This window comes from Echinops telfairi, unplaced genomic scaffold (assembly GCF_000313985.2).
Source record: "Echinops telfairi isolate 266 unplaced genomic scaffold, ASM31398v2 ScPeMD7_11;HRSCAF=52, whole genome shotgun sequence".
Taxonomy (NCBI): domain Eukaryota; kingdom Metazoa; phylum Chordata; class Mammalia; order Afrosoricida; family Tenrecidae; genus Echinops; species Echinops telfairi.
The window spans coordinates 37,419,722-37,443,101 of NW_022103908.1; the positions used below are offsets into that span (position 1 = coordinate 37,419,722).

At 38.1% G+C, this 23,380-nt stretch overlaps 1 protein-coding gene across 2 annotated transcripts in view; it reads right to left on the reverse strand.

Moving 5' to 3' along the window:
• Positions 1 to 23,380, reverse strand: part of CCDC122 (coiled-coil domain containing 122) — a 44,255-nt gene that overhangs the window by 6,367 nt on the left and 14,508 nt on the right. The window contains exons 3-6 of one of the 2 annotated variants that reach the window (XM_004707979.2): positions 14,878 to 14,978; positions 14,280 to 14,395; positions 9,313 to 9,711; positions 8,435 to 8,551 (exon numbers count right to left, since the gene is read on the reverse strand). In XM_004707979.2, the coding sequence (XP_004708036.1) occupies positions 8,435 to 8,551; positions 9,313 to 9,711; positions 14,280 to 14,395; positions 14,878 to 14,923 (678 nt within the window). In that variant the 5' untranslated portion in view covers positions 14,924 to 14,978. The remainder of the gene's footprint in view (positions 1 to 8,434; positions 8,552 to 9,312; positions 9,712 to 14,279; positions 14,396 to 14,877; positions 14,979 to 23,380) is intronic. The other variant, XM_045287201.1, reaches the window with a different exon arrangement.

Genomic DNA, 23,380 nt, shown 5'->3' on the forward strand with positions numbered 1-23,380 from the left:
GAATTTTGAGAATGATGAGGGCAACAAATGTATAAGTGTGCTTTACACAATTGATCTATGTATTGTGATGAATTGTATGAGCCCCAATAAAATGATTTTAAAAAAATAATAAGCTCATGGGGATAAAATTATTAAACAAAAATATCAAAATGTGGAGTTAGTGTTTTTCAATATATTTTCTTGGTGAGGTGAGGGGCAGTGAAAAAGAGGAAGGCTCTAAATGAGAGGGTTTGACACAGTGGCTGCAAGAGTGAGCTCAAACCTAGAACAATTGAGAGCAATGGACATGTCCAGGCAGTGTTTCATTCTGCTGTGCGTACGGTCACGGTCACGCTGAGTCAGAACCAGCTTGATGGCACCTAACAGCACGTCTACATAGTTCTACAGTCTTTCCATCATGCTAACCCTTTCCCACATACATCCACACTCTTCAATTTACACCACATCCTGACAGCAGGTTTAGCAACCTCAGGGAATAAAATCTGTTCCCTTTAAGTGTCCTTTGAGTTAGGGAACAAAAACTCCATGTGAGCAATGTCAGGGCTCTAGGGTAGGGGGGTGAGTTTTCCTTATGAAAGTCTCATATGCCAACTCTTGCTTCCCTCTCAAAGAATGGATGAACCAGCGCATTGCCATGATGGAAAATACTTCCTTGGTGCAAGCTTCCTGGCTCTTTTCCCCTCACCCATGCATTTCTATTTTCTTAACATGTGTTTACAATGTGCTCCTCGGACAGTCTTGTGTCCTACAAGAAAGCTCACAATAACTACTGTGGAGTCCCAAATGACAGCTGCCATAGCCTGCAGAACTGACTTTCCCCTCTGCATTTCCCTGGCCCAGCAGATGCCCTGGGGAACCACTATTTTGATTGGAGTCTTTTTTGAAGGCTCTTTAATGGATTCAGACAAGTGTATTACTGAGAGCCGATAGGTCGTCATCCGGTGATTATAAAGACATGTCTAAGCATGTTTTGTTTGGAATAAATCTATGCATTATCAATTGAAACTCTGGCAACAATACTTTTTGAATTACTGTTATATGTTTTGCAAATATTTTCCCCCATGCCATGATTTAACCTTTTCATTTACTTAACATTATCTTTTGAATAATACCTGTTCTAAAACTTTAAGACCAGTATATTACAATTTTCTAGTACATATTTTGTCTATAGAAATCTTTGCTTAGCCTAACATAATGAAGATAGTTTTCTATTTTTTTCTAGAAACTTTATAGTTTTATATGTATGGTTCATTTCAAATGGAGTTTTATGTATGTTGTGAAGTAGGGATAATAGTTCAGTGTGTCCATCGAGATGTCCATTTGATCCAGTTCCACTTGTTGATAGGACTTGCTTTACTGGATTAGCCAACAACTCTGCCAAACTGACTGGCCGAGTGATTTCTGAATTCTGTTCTGCTCCATTGAGCTTTGTATTCATTCTTTCACCAATGCTACAATTTCTTGATAATGATACCTTTATAATCTATCTTAATATAAAAAAGTTAAGTATTATAAATTTATTCTTTTTCAAGATTGTTTTGGCTATACTAAATAATTTGTATTTTCACATTTTGTAATATGTTTGATAATTTTTTACAAGAAATACCACCTAAGATATTTATGGAAGGTACTGAACATTTGTGAGGGAGAACTGTTACTTTTAAAATACCAAGTTTTATTCATCGTGATGTGATGGTTAAGATTATGTGTCAACTTGATTAGGACATTGTTCTCGGTAGCTTGGTAAACATTAGGTCATCTTCCTCTATTTGGGGATCTGGTGTGAGTAGCTAATCAGTTGAAAGGGCAGTTGCTTTGGAGGAAAAGCCTGAATCCAATATATAGATGCTCTGGCAGTTCTGGCGGCTCACTACTCTGGATCCTGCATTTCCCGCATCATCCTCTGTACTCTGGTGCATTGGATGTGAGCCAGCAGCATGCAACCTGACTTGCAGATATTTTATTTATCAGCTCCTGCAACGCCACCATCCAGTAACGGACTGCCTGATGCAGATATTGGGCTCGTCATCCTAGGCCAGCGCATGAGGCAAGAGAACCCTCCAGCCAGCTGCTGACTCACATATTGGGGGCTTGCCAATCTCCATCATTGTTTGAACCATTTCCTAGAAATCACTATCTTCATATATGCTTCACTGATTTTGCTCCTCTAGAGAACTCAAACTAAGACTTTTGGTAGCAAGAGTAGTTCTAGAACAAAATCTTTCTAAATTGATGTTCAAATCTTACATTCACTAATGAGGCTACTTCCAGTAGTAAAGAAGGTACTAGTAATCCTTGGCATGAAGTGGCAATAGCAATATGCAAAATATCACAACCAAGGAAGTACATATTTGTGAGGGACAAGGTTCTAGGTGATTGCATATTTGATACTTTTCTAAAATCCCGTCAGAATGAGAAGTATAAGGAAGCTGGTTGGCTGATCTCACTTTCAGTAGACAGAGGTGAAAGAAAAGGATGAGCTCAAGATACAGCTCAAATGCAACTAAAGGCGCCACTTATGCAATGAAAATAAAGCTCCATTTCTCGCAGTAACATAGTTCATATTGCTGAAAAACAGACTCAGAATCTTCTTGTAAGAATGGGTGAATTGGATTCCCAACCTCAAATGGTGACTGAAGTTTGATTGAAGGCATTAGAAAGAAACGAGGTTGTGAGCATGGAGAAAGGACAGAAGGGCAGATAATGAGCCCCTAAACTACACTGAATCACTCAAGTCAACAATTCCAGCCCTTACTTTCATCGGAAGAGATTATTCCACCTTTGCTTGCTAAATCACCCTCACCGGTAATATTAGTATCCCTTCCACGCTCATGCAATGAGAGCATCCCTGCTAGGTCCTAAAAGTCTTCATCTGAGACCTCACCTATGGCAGGGTCTGGGGCATTATCTGGGGCATAGTACGACTAGTACCTTACAAGATATTTCTGGTAATTTCCAGGACCCATTGCCATCTCTCATTTCCACTTCTAAATTTTTAACTAGACTTAAGCCCCAGTAAACCCCCAGAAGCAAAGTATAAAGTGTGATTCATGAGGAGATACTCCACACTCAAAAGGAACTGCTTGATTTTTCTAATTTATACAAACAGAAACCTAGGAAATATATGCCTATTAAGGGTTTGAGATAATGATGCAAGAAACATGAAAGGGGCCCACTAAGCACAGATTCCTTATTCAAGATTTCAGCTTGAGAGGTTAGAAAAGGATTTTTCAGTTTATTTGAATAGTTTCCTGATGCATGGATAAGGCATTAAATCAAGTTGAAATGCTAGAACTGTCTTGGTGCACTGTAGAAGGTATTCAAAGGCTTATAGAAATTGTTATATTAAAATATATTTTTCAGATTGGGTACACAAACCCACTCATGGAATGGCCAGAGGACACAAGTGAGAAATGTGTGAAGGGAACCCCAGCATCCTTGAAGACTGCTGTGATTTTTATGTAAAATAGATCAGACTGTGAGGACTTTCTTAACTGAATTAAGACACCTAACTACAATAGGGCTGACTGGATTCTGGAGTGTTAGGGGAAAATTATGTCACCTATTCACCAAACATAAGGTGGACATGGTTACAATATCAGACAAAGAGTCAAAGCAGGAATCAGAAGAACCTGGCTTGTATAGACCTTTGGTATTGGTTTCATAGGCATGGGGTCCTTAGGAGTGTAGTAGACAAAATCTACCAAATACGTTCTTGATCTAAACACGTGGGGAAATCCTAGTTCAAGTGAGTGACAGTCTAAGTTAAATTACCAGAATAGAGAACCATGGTCTGTCCATTATTCCTATAGTTGAGTCAGTTTACAGACCCTCAACCCCTCTGGGTCCACTGTCAAAATACATATACTGTTCATCTTTTTTTCAATATTCCATAAAGAGATCTATGGCTTTTTACTAGAATGTTCATTAGGGGTCATAATCTGATTTTTGGTAAAATTATTGGACATTGGTTCTGAATTAATAAGGTCCACCAGTCAGAGCAGGAGTGTACAGTGGTCAGGTAATTATTGCAGTGGTTAGGAAATTAATAGAGTCTGTCTCACAGTGTGTCTAGTGGATCCCAGAACCTACCATGTGGTGATTTTCCCAGTTTCAGAATGAATATAGTAACTGAAATACTTAGCAACAAATGCCACAATTAGTGCCTCACCCCTCCACCCCGCCCCAACCTGCTGCCCCAATTAGATCACTGGCATGTGGTGTATGAGTATTATATTAGGACAAGTCAAATGGGAGTCATTAGAACTACCCTTTCCTAGGAAATTAGTTGACTAAAAGCAATACCACATTCATGGAATGATTGCAGAAATTAGTGACGCCACCAAGGAACTGAAAGATGCATGGGTGATGATTCCCACTACATTGCCATTCAATGTTCCTATTGGCCTGTGAAGAAAATGGGCAGGTCTTAAGAGAATGACAGTGTATTATTATAACCTACCTAGGCAGTGACTCTTATTGCAGCTGCTGTTCCAGATGCGGTTTCGTTGTTTGAGCAAATTAATATAGCTCTTCATATTTTGTATGTAGCTAATGCCTTTTTCTGGATTCTGATTTCAAAGGTTTCTAAGGAACGCCACAGTTTGTTTGCCTTCAGATGACAAGACTAACATTACATCGATACTGTCCCACTTGAAAGGGGCCCTGGTAGCAGTTAGGAATGCTTTGGATTACTAACTTCAAGAACATGGTTCAAATCCACTACCATGGGAGAAAGATGAGGCTATCTGCTTCCATAAAGATTTACAGCCTCGGAAACCCTATACAGGGTCACTATGATTCAGAATTAACTTGATGGCAGTGGGTATCGTGTATCCCACCTCAGAGGTATATCAACACTCCAAACTCAAAGAAACAAGCACTGGCATTAAGTTGACTCCGGCACATAGCAACCCTATGATCCAACACTCTAGAACTATGTTGTAATTTCGTCCTCAGTGACTCCCTACTAAGTATGATGGTTTTCTCTGATGACATGTTCAAAGTATGCCAGATGCTAGAAATGAAAATTGCTCAATTCTAAACGGAATACTTTGCTGCTATATATGTACTAAATTGACCACTTTGACTCTTCTGTGCCTGTCTCAGTCAAAAGGAGTTTTGTAAAAGGTGCTCCTTGTTTTCCATCTCCCATGGCCTTTACTTGATCTTCATTAATGAAGATCAAGGGTTATAGCCTTTAATAAGGATTATAACTCAATATACAGAAAATATAACTCAATATACAGAAAACAAAAATCCCCACAACTGAATCAATAGACAATATCAATGATAAATAGAGAAAAAATTGAAATTGCTAAGGATTTCATCTTGCTGAGATCCACTTGGAGGCCGAAAGTATGACTGACCCAATCCATGATATTTTCCATTGCCTCTTATGCATATGAAAAATGGGCACCGAACTAGCAAGTCTGAAGTTAAATTTATGCATTTGAATTATGGTGTTGGCAAAGAATATTATTCTAAGTACCATGGACTGCCAAAAGATCTGTGTGGGAAGTACAGCCAGAATACTCTTTGGAGGCAAGGATGGTGAAACTTAGTCTCGTGCCCTTGGGACATGTTGTCAGGAGACCAGTCCCAGGAAAAGGACATCATGCTCCCTAGAGATTCAGCAAAAACCAGGAAGACTTTTAAGGTGATAGATTGACACAGGGACTGGAACAATGGGCTCACACATAGTAACAACTGTGACTATGGAACAGGACTGGGTAGTGTTTCCTTCTGTGTGTATAACGGTTATGAGTTGGAAGCACGTCAGTAGCACCTGAGAAGAACGTGGCCTTTTCTGTGGGAGACATCTACCATGTAGTCAAAGTGCTTTTGCTTCAGGAATGTGGTAGTAAATCCCGTTTTCCATTGTTTCAGTCGTAGCAATGTTATCTGTAATAATTCTTAGTCAGCACTATGTTTTTTTTACTGAAAATGTTGCATTTGGGTATTTTTTTTCCACTTTATCATGTGTACAGATTTTAATTTGTTCTAGTTGGCAGCAGTATGAAAATGGCGAATGGAGAGTCCAGGTTCCCTCCTGTTTATAACTAAAATCTTCGCCCAACCATATGGCGTCCACAGGAAATTCACTTTAAACATAATAATATATGTAGGTTGCAAGTTAATGGGTGAAAAAAGGTTTACAATGTAAACATTACTCAAAAGAAAGCAGAATTAGCGATATTACTATCAGGAAAGAAAATAAAGAAAAATTATCAGAGCAAAGAAAATTACTACAACAAAAATCTGAAGTCCCTTGCTATGAGCCAACTCCAACTCATTCTGGCCCTGTCCAGGTCTCTGAGACGCTAAATCTTCACAGGAACAGATGGCTAGTTTTCCTCCTGGAGATCAGCTGGCTAGAAGCCCATGCCTAACCAATCATGCCACTTCGACTCCCGAAGATCGAAAGGGGGATCATATATAATAAAAGGGGGATCATATATAAAGGTGTTAATCCACCAAGAAGATATAACAATCTTAAATGTATACACAACAGAGCTGCCAAAAATGTGAAGATTGATAGAAAGAAAAAAGCCAATAAGAAATGGAGATTTCGGTGGCATACGTGCAAATGTGCTTAAAACATTGGAGGAATGTATGGGCTGTGATAAGAGCTGTCAGAGCCCCTAATAAAAGTATTTTTAAAAATGGAAATTTCAATGCCCCTTTCTCTGCAATGAGTAGAACTAGAGAGAATAAAAATGAACACCATTAATCAACAAGTTCTAATTCTAATCGACACTTATAGCAAGAGAACACTAAACCCAACCATAGCAGAATATGTATTTTAAGTGTTCATGAAACACATACCAAGAGAGATCATCCCCCGGCCATGAACCAACCTCAGCAAACTTAGAAGAGTATCAACCTTACAGAACGCGCGCTCTTCGTTTTCCCATACGGTGAAACTACCACGTTGCTTGTGTCAGCTGCGCAATAGGGTTATTTCTGGACTGTCTTTTTCTGCTTTGTTATTTCTACCTCCTATTTCTCTCTCAATTATGCACTGTCTTATTTAGAGTTTTATAAATCTTGATATTTGTTTAGATTTTGTAGAATCTCATTTCTATAGGAGATTTCATATGAATAGAAGATTCATCAGCTGCTTTTACTTATTATTATTAAATACTTTTATTGGGAGCTCTTACATCTCTTATCGCAATCCATACATTCATCCATTGTCTCAAGTACATTTGTACATATGTTGCCATCATCATTTTCAAAGCATGTTCTTTCTAGTTGAGCCCTTGGTATCAGCTCATTTTGCCCCCTCCCACCCCCGTCCTCCCTCCCTCATGAATTCTTGATGTTATTATTATTTTCATATCTTACATTGTCCTCTGTCACCCTTCACCCACTTTTCTGTTGATCTCCCCCCTGGGAGGGGGTTATATGTTGATCATTGTGATCAATTTGCCCTTTCTCCCCCCACCTTCCCCTTATCCTCCTGGTATCTCTATTCTTATTGTTGGCCGTGAGGGGTTTATCTATCCTGGATTTCCTGTGTTTGGAGCTCTTATCTGTAGCTTTGTACATGTTCTGGTCTAATCCGATTTGGAAGGTAGAATTGAGGTCATGATAGTGGGGGGGAGGAGGAAGCATTAAAGAACTAGAGGAAAGTTGTGTCTTTCATCAGTGCCAAACTGCCCCCTGACTGGCTCATCTCTTTCTTGTGACCCTTTTGTGAAGGTATGTCCAATTGTCTACAGATGGGCTTTGGGTCTCCACTCCTCGTCCCCCCTCCCATTCACATTGGTATGATTTTGTTCTGGGTCTTAGATGCCTGATACCTGATCACATTGACACCTCAGTCATAAGCCAGTTGAAAACATGTATCTCCTTGTTTTCCAAATCTACGTCTTAAAAGGAAAAGGCATTTTAAAAATCTGTTTGAACATTCCTTTTCTATTTTTGTTCTCCCTTCATCTAAGCAATGATTATAAAAGTATAACATCGATACACCAACATAAAAATTTAGCCTCATTTTCAATTTGTCTACCTATGTTTAACTTATTGTTTATAATTATAAATATGAAATCAGAGATTTATACTTTCCATGATTTTTACTAAACTTTGAGGGGTCTCTGGTGTCTACCTAAGAATGATCTCCTTTTTCCCTGTGGCCTCTATTTTTTTGACTATCAATCAGGTACCAAGTTGGTGAACGAATGCTATCTGGAAGAACCCTAAGCTAAATTTAAACAGCAGCGAGTTCTTGCTTTGTCTGAATACAGTCATATTATTTGATTTTCTTTGAATTAGGGACTTATTTCTACCAATGATTTAACTCTTATTAATATTTGCTCTATTTTTGTTCTTTTAACTATTTTGATGTTCAAGAAGAAAATATGGAACTACAACAATAGGGGAAGGTTAAGAAATGGGTCTATAAAACACTGAAATTTAGAGAACTTACCTCTATTTCTTTTTTTAATTTTTCATGGATCTGATTTTCTTTCTCAAGAAAATGTGTTTTTTCAGCAATTGACTTTTTTATGATTGTAATTTTATCACTCAGCTTCTTAATGTCTTCCTACATGTTTGAAAATTAAAATCAGACAAGTTAAAAAATGTTCAATATAAGATGTTCAGGATTTCTAAAATTTAAGAAAACTTGCCCTCGTGTTTAATTTTGATAAATGTGATTAGAATATTACTTTTATTTTTTAGGTATACAGAATAAAGAACTGCCAATCACACAAACAAAGCTTAGATTAGAAAACTTAGAATTAAAATCCAAATGAAAATAACACATAAGGAAAAGTGGTTGCCTGGTGGCAATTGCCAAGCAACAGTATAAGGAATATATATTTTCTAATTCTCTAGTGAACAATAATAAACATTTTAATTTTGTATCTCCTACTCTCTTCAAAGGATAAAAAAAGAATTAGAAAGATGCTTAAGAGGCAATTATTAATTCATACTGTTTACATAGTAGCATTAGGCATATAAAATTCATTTGAATGGGTCTGGATCCATTAGCCTAAAAGGTTGTGCTTTAATATTTTCTGTGAATCATACTTTTTGCAACAAATGGATTAAGTGTTCACTGCAATTTTGTTTGACTATATATTCTTATAACTCCACAGGGGGCTTTGGGGAGGGTGTTCCTTTATGCATTTGCATATTTGACAATTGCTACATAATTCATATACTTGTCTAAGATTTAAACCAGTTCCTGAATGCAGTTGGAGAAGCTATGGGCATTTTAGTAATTTAATAACAATTTTAACATCTGATTAACATATTTGCAAAAATGGAGTATTAAAAATATTGATCAGTGATATTTCAAACCTGTACTTCCAGTATCTGGTTTCCTTCTAAATTCTGGAGATCTTGCATAAGCTTCTCTTTCATTGTCACTAGTTCTTTAACAAAAACTCGTTTTTCGTGGAGTTCAGTCATGAATGTCCATTTGCTTTCGATCTCTCCCAAACTATCTTCATGTGCTTTCATTTTTGCATAGTATGCCTTATATCTTGTCATTTGTAACTCAAAATCTTCTTGAGCTGCTTCTGTATCAAATCTAAGCTTTACACTTTCTATATAGGAAGACTTGATTTGGGTTTCCAGGTTTCTACACTGAAGGCTGGCATTCTCTATTGCAGCAGCTTGCTGATAAATTTGCCTTTCTGTTTCTTTTGTTTCTCTGGAGACAGATGCTATCTGTTTTTCAAGCTCATGAAGTTCATTCTGTAATAGATTTCAATATTACCATTATTAATTCATGATATTAAACATGAAACAAAGGCATTGTTTTTATCCATAATACATGTAGAAAAAAGTGCTTCACATAAAAATGCATATTTATCAGATACACAGAAGAACTGATGCACAATAGAAGGAAATATGCAAAATGTAACAAAATGATTTTATAATCTCAGAGGAAACCCAGAGTTATATAGTTGCTATTTTTAATGTTTATATAATGCTAAATCTTAAAACTGAATTATTTTGTCCTTGCATTTATATATAAAAGATAAGTCACCACCATTTTAATAACATTTTATGAGCATCATAAGTACACACTAAAGAGCAGTGTGATATAAATGATAGAGCCCTAGATTAACAATCAAAAGATTCAGGTACTAGGTCCCAATCTGCTTTTTACCAGTTAGATTACGTGCAACAAACTCCATTACCCTATCCCAACCTCACTTTCTACCCTGCACCTCTGGGGCATCTGCATTGCTAAACAGTACTTCCTTATGAAAACTTAGTTTTCACACCACCACTCTTGTTTGGTTCTGAGATCTCTAAGCAGTCTTCCTCAGGGGCTAGCCACATACTTCCCTCTTTTCCTTCTATAGAGGTTCAGTGAGTAGTCTACAAGGAAGATTGATGGTGCTGTGGGCTAGATGTTGGACTTCTAACCATGAGGTCAGTGGTTCAAATCCATCTGTCAGTTCTGTCAAGTTCTGGCTCTCTCAGGTTTCACTAGGTATTAGTAATACTGAATCTTCTGATTCATGAATATAGTGTATTTGCTACATTCATTTAGGTCTTCTTTGAACAATGTTTTTTGCTTTCAGCAAAAATAAAACTTTTGCTAAATTTATCTCCAAGTACTTAATATATGTTTATTATTTTTGGCAAAAATATACACACCAAAGGATATGAGAGTTCAACAAATTCTATTTTTTTCCAACAAATTTTACATGTCAATTCAGTGATATTGTTTACAGTCTTCCAAGTTTTATAAGTGCTTTCACTAGCCTTTTTAGTACCATTACTGGGTCCCATCAAGGACAGGACAGATGCTCATGGTGCTAATACTTCCTAATTCTGACTCTCCTTCTTCCGCTGGTATTCGGGGTCAATGAAGACCTGTCCTTGTAGCTTGGGTTGCATTTGTAAGCTTTTAAAATCCTAAACCAAAACCAACCCGCTACCATCGAGTCAATTTCAACTCATAGCAATCTATGTAGGATCTCTGAGACGACATATTTATGGGAGTGGGCATCATCATTATCCCTCAGAGTGGCCAACCTAGTGATTACTAGCCCAACGCCTAACTCACAGTGCTACCAGGGCTTCTTTTAAAAACTCTGAGCACAGAATATTTTTGATATTACTATAAATAATTTTCTTCTTAAAGTTTTAATTTTTGATTGTTTCTCATCTATATACAGAAATATAATCAATTTTATATATTGCTATTCAATTAGCTAATTGTTTTTAGTAAATTCCTAAAAATTCTCTAAAGATGATCATATCATCTGTGAATAAAAAGTTTTACTTCTTCCGACCCAATCTTGGTTCCTATTCATTTCTCTTTCTTTACACGATTGCGCTGCCTTAAAATTCTAGTGCTCTCTTGAATAGAAGTAGTGAGAGCACACATCCTATCTTTGTTGCTTATCTAATGAGAGAAGTGTTCAGCTTTTCACTATCAAGTATTAGGTTGACTACAGTTTGAAACTGATGTGGTAGCAATTGCATAATACCGCTTGATGTGATTGAATGATGGGATGATATCTGTATTAACTCCCAATAAAATGGTTTTGAAAAAAAATCTGTGTAGATGCCTATCTTTCAGTGCTGGTATAAAAGAAATACCACAAGTGCATGGCTTTAACAAACAGAAAGTTGGTTTCTCACAGCTTTGGAGGCTAGGCATCTAAATTCAGGGTATAGCTTGGGAAGGCTTTCTCTGTTGGCTCTTGAAGAAGTCTGTTTCTCCTTTTAACATCCGTAGGCTTGGTACCCCTTGGGGAGCCCCATGCTTCTTGGAATCAATATTCCCCTGAATCTAGGAAGTTTCCAACTCAGGGACCCTGGGTCCAAATGACATGCTCTACTCCTTTTTCTTGATGTTAGCAGATCTTTTTCTTTCTGCTTGTCCCTATCCTTTTATTTTTCATAAGATAAAAGATGATACAAGTCACACCAATAGGAAATTCCTTTTGCATTTACTCTGGGCTATGACCTGAGTAAGGATGTCACATCCCATCCTGATCCCCTTATACTGTCCTCAGGGCTGTGACATCATATCATATCATGGAGGATGATTGCACTATTACATGGCTGTCACATGACATCATTACATAACTTCCAAACCACTGAGAATCATAGCTGAGGAAAATAGATTCATATTTTGTGGGAATAAAATTAAATCTATGCCAATGCCCACATTTAAACTGAGGAAGTTTCCTTCCAGTTCTAATTCACTGAGTTTTTATTATGAATGGATGTTGAATGTTGTCAGTTGCTTTTTATACATCTAGACTTCTCTTCCTAAAATGTCATTTTATTGTTTGCTCCCTCAAAACCCATCAAAGACTTCCTATCTTTTAGAATAAGTCCACGTTTCTTGTGATATACATCTCTAACTACTTTTAAACACACAGCCCAAAGAGATACCATCACCAAACTATTTCCAGTACTTAAAATGTGGCAGTGCTATTTCAGGCCTTTATACAATTTTTCAGGTTTTTTTTCTTGAATAGTATATTCCCCATGCCATTATACCTGTCCCAAATACCTATTCAGATGAACTCCAGCTGTCCTTTACAATTCAAATACAACACCACTTCCTATGTGAACACGCCTTCGTCGGTGTTCAAGCTGTGTTAGGTCTATATCTCTATTACTGATACTAATATTCTGTAAGCAATTATTTATTTCTTTGTCTACCTCCTCAATAGATGATAAGAAATGTAAGAATAAGAACACTGACTAACAAAATACTTAGTAGAGGGAAGTCTTTGATATAAATGAATTAAGTTGTAAAGCTCTTTGAAAACTGAAAACTTTTCCAGGAAATTTCGTTATAGAAATGTAAAATACTATTATTTCTATATTTTTAATCCTTAGACTATTTTTATGTTCCATCCTATTGTACAAACATACTCTTTCCTGGATGTGATGAATGGAAACCCTGGTGGCATAGTGGGTTACACCTTGGACTGCTAACTACAAGGTCAGCAGTTCAAATCCACCAGCTGCAGGGCAAAGATGTGGCTTTCTACCCCGGTAAACAGTCCCAGTCTTAGAAACCCACAGGGGCAGCCCTATCTTGTCCTCTAGGGTCACTGTAAGTTGGAACTGGCTCGATGGCAGTGAGTTTGGCTTGAGATGTTACTAAGACAATGCAAATATTTACCAGACATCCACAACATTGTGATATCATCATCATGATATCTCTTACATTGCTATATAAAGCTGATATAATCTGGCCCTACGCTGTCTACCAGATTCCCAGCAAGGGTATGCTACATATGCAGTGGGGCTTTTAACGGTTTGGGGGGGGGCGAGTGGAAAAGCAAAGGCATTTTCTCACAGACGCTTTAAAGCTCCCTCTTATTTACAATCAATTCACTCATGCTCATACAACCCCTTTTGAGCAGTGCTATTACTAAGCTATTTTGCAAGTGAGGAAGCAAAGGCACAGACACATGGAATCACAGAGCTGTCGCTGTTGTTTTGTTGGGTGCGATGGAGTTGGTGCTAACTCACAGTGACCCTGTATACTACAGAATAGAATGATCCCTGACAGCTTGTACTCAGATGTCATACCTTAAGAACTTAACTTCAACTCAGGATTTTCTGGAAAAACAAACAAGCGAAGGCATATTTAAAATCATTGTAGATGACTTTCTTATGTCCATCTTTTGTTCTGTATGCTCATATTGCAGTCACAAGGACATGCATGCATGCTGGGAGGATAAAGTGTTCCCTGAAACTGGGAACTACAGTGAACCCTCGCCACTTCGCGCTTCGACTTCCGCGGCTTCAAGCTATCGTGGTTTTTGCGTAACAGCGCATGCTCTGTCATTACTGCCACTGATTGGCTCATACTGTACACGCTTGATGCCATAAATAATATAATAAATAATAAATGATCATTGTAACGTCCAAAATGCTTTACTGTATTTTCCCTTTTTCGTTTAATAAATTGGGTAATACGAGTGTAATGGTGACTAGAGGGTGTTTTTTCATGTCCTCTATGCTCTAACTACGAAAATATTTAATTTACAAATAAGGAATCCTACTTCGCGGAATTTCATTTATCACGGTAGGGTCTAGAACCGATTAACTGCGATAAACAAGGGTTCACTGTATATGGGACACAGCCACCTAGACCTCACATAGAGATACCAAATAACTGAGAGAGGAAATATGAAATGAATGAGTTTAAAATTACCTCCTAAAAAATTACCTCCTAGTACTATTAAGTACCCGTATAACTTCCCTGGCACAATTTAATATGTTTCCAAGAAAACAAATACTCATTTAAAAGACTATATGAACCAAGTTACCTGCAAATGGGACAGACATTTTTTGCTTTTTCCTATTTCTGATGCTTGAGATTGTTGCTGCCTTGTAACTTGCTCGACAACATCAGTCAATGAAGTTGTGTCTTGCTGATCCACAGCTAGAAAAAATAAAGCACATAAGGAAAGTTAAGATGTAGAATTTCCAAGAGTTACATTTCTCTACTCAAAATTATGAAGAACTTGATTTTTTTCCTTATAAATTTAGGATTTTCTCTTTCTGACTATAAACAAAGACAAAATCAAAGGCAAAAATAACAATTCAAAATTGCTGACTGCAATGTTACACCTGTATAAATATTTTGATTGTCCTAATTTTTCATCCAGGCCACTTGTACATATACTGTAATTATAGTGCTACAATAACAAGTATATAGCAATTAGAGTTGATGAATTTTCATTACAGGCTTGTATTTATTTCCAGGTTGTTAATGCATTTTCTAAACACTATATACTTCTTCCTGGGCTAACTTAACAGCTTTCCTCAATTCTAAGAGGCTATAAATTTTAACCCAATGTTACTCTCATACTAGCTTTCCTTGGTTACTGATATGTTCGTTCTTTCTTCAGATTGTCTCATTACCTTCTGCAGGCTCTTCTTGCCTCTTTCTTTCTTGGTTGCCTGACATTCTTCTGTGTCTACTGTGGCCTCTTCTCTCCTTTTTGGTTCACCCTCCTTACTCCCTACAAAACAACCAACATTGATAAGCTTTCACTTCTCACTGTTTTACTTGACATGCACTGTTGGCTTCATTGTCTAATATCTTATAAGAATGATAATGACGCTTCATCACTGGAGTCAAGAATGGAAATACAATGGTTAACGGTGAGATTTGGTGAGTAAAGCACAACTGTGTGTGAATCCAGATTTTGCTACTTCTCAGCTGTTAAAACCCGAGTAAGTCTCTTTTCTTCTTTGATTCTCATTGTCATCATCTGTAAAAGCTCATGGAGGTATTGCAGTAACTAAAGTAATATATATAAAATGTTTAGCACAATACCTGAGATATATCCAGTTAATAATTATTATGGATTATCAACAGTTGCCTTGAGTACTATACGGAAATAGATTCTGAGACTATGACATGAATCTATTACCAAGAGGACCAAGGGAACACTTTCTGTCATGACTATGTTGCTGTTGCATCTATTCTTATTCATGGTAATCTCAGGTATACAGACAGAACTGCCCCAAAGGGCTTCCACAGGGTGTTCTTAGAATGCTCATGGGTGGGTCCACACTATCGGCCTTTCAGTTAGTAATCGACCTTACTGAGGGCTTAACCTTTTCCACTACCCGGAGCACTGCTATGGGTATACCCCAAACCACACCCACTGCCATCAAGTTGATTGCAATCCATAGTGACTGTATATAGGGTTTCTGAGACTGTAAGGCTTTACTGGAATAAAGAGCCTCATCTTTTCCCCACAGAATGGCTGGCAGGTTTGAACTGCCAATCTTTCAGTTCGTAACCCAAAACCTAATTCATAGCACCACCAGGGATTCTTCTGCCATAAATAACTTTTTTTAAGTATATTTTTAAAACTTCACTGCCATTAAGTCAATTCTGACACAGACCAAGCCAATAGGACAGAATAGAACGACCCCTGTGGGTCTGAGAGACTAAATATCTACAGGAGTAGAAAGCCTCTTCCTCCTCCTGCTATGTAGCTGGTGGTTTTGAATTTCTGATCTTGTGGTTAGCAGCCCAACACATAACCCACGATGCCTCCTGGTCTACTGGTGCTGGGAGTATAAAGTTTAGGAATAAGATAGCACTGTATTCAGTAATTTTATGTCCAGGAGTAAGAAGATGAAGAAAGAGGTAGATCTTTTTCTCCCTTGGAAGATTAAAGAAAGAGTATCTCCTTCTACCAACATAACAAATAAACTGTGAATTGCCAGCATTAAGGCATTATCAGCTTTAGGAAAAGGAGAATCTGAATCTATCTGTCCATGCCTATACAGAGGAAATGGTACAAGATTGATCCTTAAAAACAGACAACACAAATTAGTTGATTTTTATAAAACTTGTGGCTCTTTTCAAATCATGATAAACTTTATGTAACTGCAAGGTACATGTAAGCAAGCCTCTACAAAGTCTACAAAATCACTAAATATATTTCCTAAAATTTGGCTAACTACAAAATATTGGAGTATTATTTATAAACACTGATGATGTAGTGGGGTAAGTTGAGCTGCTAACTGCAAGGTCAATTGTTCAAATCCAATGAGTTGCTCTTCCAAAGAAAGATGAGGCTGTCTGCTTCCAAAAAGATTTAGACTCAGAAATCCTAGGGAGTCCCGTTCCATAGGGTCACAAGAACTTGAGTTGATTTGATGACAGTGAGATTGGTTTGTTTCTTTTTGACTATTAATTTTCCAAAAACAAACATTTTAAAGGATTAGAATCTGATACATAAGGAAAAAAGAAACAAACTATCATTTCTTCCTGTGTCAGACTGCAAATGTATCTAGAAAGTCTGTCGAGCTATAGATAACCTGAGAGCTTTTCTTGGGAGATTTATAAGGTGTCATAAACACCTCTGACAATTTATGATTCTTTTCTGTTCATGTCACTTCCTTCTTTCAAATCTCATTTTGAGTGTATCTGTTTCATCAAGTCTTCCCATTCACTCTATTCATGTCTTCAGTCTGGGTCCTTCTGTTGAGCATTCAGAGTTGCCCCAGATTAGTTCCTATGCTCTCCATCTCTTACATGAGTGAGGTTCATGGTCAGAGTTTATCCTAAATTCTGCCTTAAATATGCATGCTCTGTAGCTATTTTTCAGCTATTCTCTCAATATGTGTAAGAGCAAGCACTTTTAGATAAATAACAACAAACTCTCCCTCAGATACTTGTATAGTGTTTGTTCTGTGCTGTGGTATTCCTAGAACTTTACAATTATACACACTCACAGCCTATGGGGTAAATTCCCATTTTACAGAGAAGTAAAGTCAAGCACACAGAGGTCAAGACATTTACTCAGACAACTATTAAGTATCAGAGATGTGATTTGAATTTAAAGAGCCTGGCTCGGGATTCATTTACTTAAGGACTACACTATTCTACAAGATTATAGTCTTTTTATGGAAGAAACCATGTCTTTAATACCATTCCCAGAATATAACCACTTTTGAATTACTTTAGTGCTAAAGCTTCATTGTAATTGACTTTCTCTTATCTATTCTCAGGAGCCCTGATAATGTAATGAGTTACCCATTTAACTGCCAACTGCTAGGTCAGTGGTTTGAAGCCACTAGTCACTCCATGGGAAAATAAGGCTGTGTGCTCTCATAAAGATTTAAAGTCTTGGATACCCAAAGGGGAAATTCTAGTCTGTGTTTCAGGGTCACTAGGAGTTGGAATCAATCTGATGGCAGTGGGCTTGGTTTTCCATTCTCACAATGGTCCACATTGCCAGAGAAACGACTTCAGTGAAGTCTACTGATGGAGTTGCTACAACTCCCACAGATCTCCAGTGGCTTCAAAACCATCACGTGCATGAGTTGGGAGGAGACTCAGTAAATTCTTCATAATCCTGTTAATCCCCCCTCCTTCTAAACTAAAATCACACTGTCATCCCCCAATTGATAACCATTTCCAGAATTCTAAGACTCTGAGGTCATTATTCATCATGGAGTTTTATCCTTATTCAGCTATGCAAGCCTCCTAATTTGATACTGTTATACACTCTCCAACCTCTTTCTATTTTTCCATTATGACCTTTGAAACTCAGAATCCATCTTCATCAAAATACTGCTTATCTACACAGCCTCTTCAATGAATTCTCCCTTAACTTTTTAACTCTGATATTCAGAGATACTGCTCCCCACCCTGCACTATCCTGAAGTCACTAAGCTTGACAGCAATGTCGTGTTTCTTGTTCCCCTTTATCATGCCACACTACTCTCCTTTCTTTCTCCCTTATGTCCCCTAGTTCCCACAAAGTTCATGCTATCAAACCATCTCACCTAAATATACGCATCTCCAGAGTGCTCCTTACCCCTGAATTGTTTTATCTGATTTTCTGTATTGTAAAACTACTGTTGTTGCATTTATTTGGGATTTTAGCTTCCATGCAGATGTTATATCCAACACTATGACCATAGTTCCTCAGTGTTTTGGCTCATTCATCCACAAAAGCCACCCACTCTCAATTTCAGATTCAGACTACTTATTTTCCCAGTTTTTTTTTCCTCCTTGCAGTTCAACTTTAAGCACTCCTGATCACACCGACTTCTGATCTATTGGCTCCATGATCCTTCACTCCCTTGAGTCTCTACTCCCTTCTTACCTTTACATTTTCCCTAACTTTCTTACCACACTCTTCCTATTTCATTTCTCTAGACATATCCAAATCAGTTGCTTTCCTTACACTTGAGAGGCTGAAGAGGCGTGAAAAAGAGACACAAAATTGCCCTGTGGGCTCACTTTATATTCAGGACTATCATGGCAAATGGACTTTTGATATTATCTGCCAACCCCCCACCCTAACCATCCCCCCAAACAACAACAACAACAAAAACTCACTGTCATCCTGTCAACTCACAGTGACCCTCTAGGGCAGAACAGAACTGCTCCTGTGGATTGCTTAGGCCTGTGATTCAGAGGGAGCAGAAAGCCACTTCTTTTTCCCAAGTAGACTTGAACTGCTGATCTTGTGGTTAACAGCATAGTATGTAACACAGTAGCCACTAGGGCTCCTTGTTAGGTTCTTAAAAACAAAAACCAAACACTGCCATGAGTTAATGCCAACTCACATCGACCCTAAAAGATGGGGTAGAATTGGGTAAACTTGGGTTTCCAAGTCTGTAACAGTTTATGGGGGTAGAAAGTCCCATCTTTCTCCCTAGGAACAGCTCATGGATTCCAACTGCAGACCTTGCAGATCACAGCACAACACTTAACACCTATGCTACCGTGGCTCTGTTAGGTCCTTAGGACTCAAATTTCTTTTTATTTTTTTAAATCATTTTGTTAGGGGCTCATACAACTCTTATCATAATCCATACATACATCAATTGTGTAAAGCACATTTGTACATTCATTGCCCCCCTCATTCTCGAAACATTTGCTCTCCACCTAAGCCCCTGGCATCAGCTCATTTTTCCCCTCCCACCCTCCCTCCCTCATGAACACTTGATAATTTATAAATTATTATTTTGTCATCTTGCCCTGTCCAACATCTCCCTTCACCCACTTTTCTGCTGTCTGTCCCCCAGGGAGGAGGTCACATGTCAATCCTTGTAATCAGTTCCCCCTTTCCAACCCACCCTCCCTCTACCCTCCCAGTATCGCCACTCACATCACTGGTCCTGAAGGGATCATCCGCCCTGGATTCCCTGTGTTTTGAGTTCCTATCTGTACCAGCGTACATCCTCTGGTCTAGCCAGACTTGCAAGGTAGAATTCGGATCATGATAGTGGGGGGTGAGGAAGCATTTAGGAAGTAGAGGAAAGTTGTATTTTCCATCATTGCTACAGCACACCCTGACTGGCTCGTCTCCTCCCCGAGACCCCTCTGCAAAGGGATCTCCAGTGGCCTGCAAATGGGCTTTGGGTCTCCACTCCGCACTCCCTCCCTCATTCACTATGGTAAGATTTTTTGTTCTGATGATGCCTGATACCTGTTCCCTTCGGCACCTTGTGATCGCACAGGCTGGTGTGCTTCTTCCATGTGGGCTTTTATGCTTCTGAGCTAGATGGCTGCTTGATTACCTTCAAGCCTTTAAGACCCCAGACGCTATTATCTTTTGATAGCCTGGCACCATCAATGACTCAGTTTTCAGAGACGATAACCTCACTCTTCTCTCTTCAAGCTACCCAAATCTTTTCATCCTTCTTTTCAATTGTAGCTTATTTAACTGAGAAAGTAGAAAAAATTACGTGGATGTTAAATAACCTCATTTGTCAGTCTTTTTGCATATTACCTATTGTTTTCTTGTAATCATTAAAGTGTACTTGTTCCTATAAGGCCAGTCCTCTACTGTTGCACTTCTTTCTACCCTACCCAAAGTCATTACTGCTCCTTAAATGTTTGAGAATCTCCCTATGTATTTAAACTTACTGTCCTATACATCCCAATATAAAATCAATAACAAACACCGTCACCACCTTCCCTTGACACTATAATCCCCCTCAGTTATGGACACATTCCTTTGCTCTTCTTTATAACAACTTCCTTGTGATCTGGTTTTTCTCCTTCTGTGAGCAGGGGCAATCCTTGATATGTTGCTAATCTTAGGAGAATGGCATCTCATTTCTCACCATTTAAGTAAATGTTAGCTTAAACTTTTTGTAAGTGATTCTATATCCAGTTAAGGATGTTTCCCCTCTATTTCTAGTTTACTGAAAGTTTTTATCAGGAATGATCATCTGATTTTGTCAAATGTTTTTCTTTCATCTATTGATATGATCTGGATTTTTCTTCTTTCATCTATTGATATATCAAGTATTGTTTTTTGAATATTTAACCAACCTTATGTGCCTGAAACAAATCCCACTCAGTTGTGATTTTGACTTAAAAATTTTTTTTTGTTCAGTTGTTACCAAATTTGTGGACATACCACTGTTGCTTCTTCCTTTCTTATCCTCTTAATGCTCATGGATAAAGTGATAATGGATTCTCTTTTACTTTTAATATAGTAATATGTTTTCTTTCTTGGTTTTCCTGGTTAGAAATTTATTAATTTTATTTGTCTTTCCAAAGAATCAGTATTTGGTTTAATTGATTTTCTATATTAATATCTTATCTTCAGTTTTATTGATTTATTTTTTAAAAACTTTTTATTGTGAATTAAGTGGTCTGCAGAGTAATCAGTTTTGCCCTTAGCAATTCATACATTCTTTTAACTCATCCATTGCAATCCTTTCAATGTACCATCACTTATTCTGTTCTGCTGTTGTTTCCTGTTTCTATCCCTTTTCTGACCCCTCTAAATGTTGTCCTGGGGTAAATGCTGCCCTTTAGATTTATTCTACCACAGAGGTGGATTTAGTTCCAGACCTGAGGGCTGATTAAAGGCAATAATCTCAGGGATCCCACCTGTCTCTGTTCAGCCTGTAAGCTTTGTCTATTTTATGATTTTGTGTTTTGCTCCCTATTGTCTCCCACTCTATGAAGGGCATTATCATGTGACCCTTTTCAGAACAGTTAGTGGTGTAGCCTTCTAGTTCTTCTGGGTTCAAGGTTATGGAGACTGATGTCTGTGTGGTCCATTAACCCATTAAACTGATTATTTCCTTGTCTTTAAATTTTCTTCATTCCCTTCAGATGCGGAGAGACCAAGGACTGCAAATACATGGTTTAATTGAGTGGTGAGCAGGGATATGAGCCCAGGTGTAATTCATCCAAGTAGGTAGGATGTAGAACACTGTCTTTGTGAACTATGTTATGCTAATTGATCTTAGTGTATCCCCAAGAATATGGTCTTGATCCCCCTAGGTCCAGGTCAAGGAGTGTGGTTATGTCTAGGAAATATTCCAAACAGCCTCTTGTATGTGATATCACATCCATGGTTATATTTGCATCAAATTGTATATAATAATGGGATCCAATCACTTTCAAATGCTATCCTAGCAGAGCAACTCTCCCTGATAACTCTTTCTAAAACATGTCCTCTCCTCCTTTGTTCTCCCTTTTAATATTTTGTATCATTTTCCCATATGGCTTTTATTACCAATGGCATTTTAGACATTTGTTTCATTTCTATCTCCTTCTACTAGTGTAAGCTCCAAACGGGATGAGACCTACTAGAAGGCTCATAATATGTATTTAACTATAGTTTGGTAAGCCATAGAAAATACTATGGTTTGGGTCAGGTACGCCTTAGTCCTCAAAGAAACATTTTTGCTTTTCAACACTTTTAAGAGGTCTTGTGCAGCATATTTACCCAATACAATGATATTTTTAATTTTCTCATTTGCAAATGAAAGTTGGACATTGAATAGTTGGGAAGACCAGAGAAGAATGGAAGCATTTGAATTATGGTGCTGACAAAGAATATTGAAAGTACCATGGACTGACAAAAGAGCAAATAAGAAGTTCAACAAGATGCTCCTTCCAACATCCCCCCACAAAGGGATTGCAGAGAGGGCATGAGTCAATCAGGGTGCAGGAGAGCACCGATGGATCACACAATATACCTCTGGTCCCTTGAGGCTTCCTCACTCCCAACTATAATGCCCCTGCTTCCCACTCTGGACTGGACTGGAATGTGTGCATAAATATAGGCAAGAGATTAAGCCTCAGACACCCAGAACCAAGAACAGGAATGGGAATAGCGAAGCCAAAAGCGTAGAGGGAAGGTGGGGGAGAGGCAGGGAAGAAAGGGGTACTGATTGCAGTGAATGGCACCTAACCACATACTCCCCCTCCACAGAGAAAAACAACAGAAATCAGAGGGGTAGGGAGATAGCGGTAGGTGTGAGATATGAAAACAATAACAATCTATAATCTATCAAGGGGCCATGAGGGTAGGGGTGGAGGGGGAAAAAGTTGCTGATCCCAAGGGCTCAATAGCAAGTAAATGTCTAGAAAAGAATGATGGCAATGTATGTACTAAATATGTCTGATAAAATTGATGTATGGGTTGTAACAAGTAAGAGCCCCCAATAAAGTGATCTTTAAAAAAAGAAATCAAAATCTACCTCTACAATACAATAACATTTTCTATATTAAGAAAAAAAAAAAGAATGCTTCTTAGAGGTAAGGATGGTGAGACTTTGTCGCACTTTGAATATGTTGTTAGGAGAGCCCAGTCCCTAGAGAAGGACCTCATGCTTGGTAAAGTAGAGGGGCAGAGAAAGAGGAAGATCCTCAACAAGAGGATGGGCCCAGTGGCTGCAACAATGCGATCACACATAAGAAAATTGTGAGGAGGGCACAGGACTGGACAGTATTTCATTCTGTTGTACACAGAGTTGCTTTGGGTTACCATCGACTGAACAGACGCCAACAATAATGACTACAGTCCAACTTCACTGCAACTCCTTCTGCCTAGCTGAAAGAATAATGACCCTAAAGTGCAGTTCTGATCATGCCAATATCACAGTTAATGCTTCAAATCCATCTTAGATGACA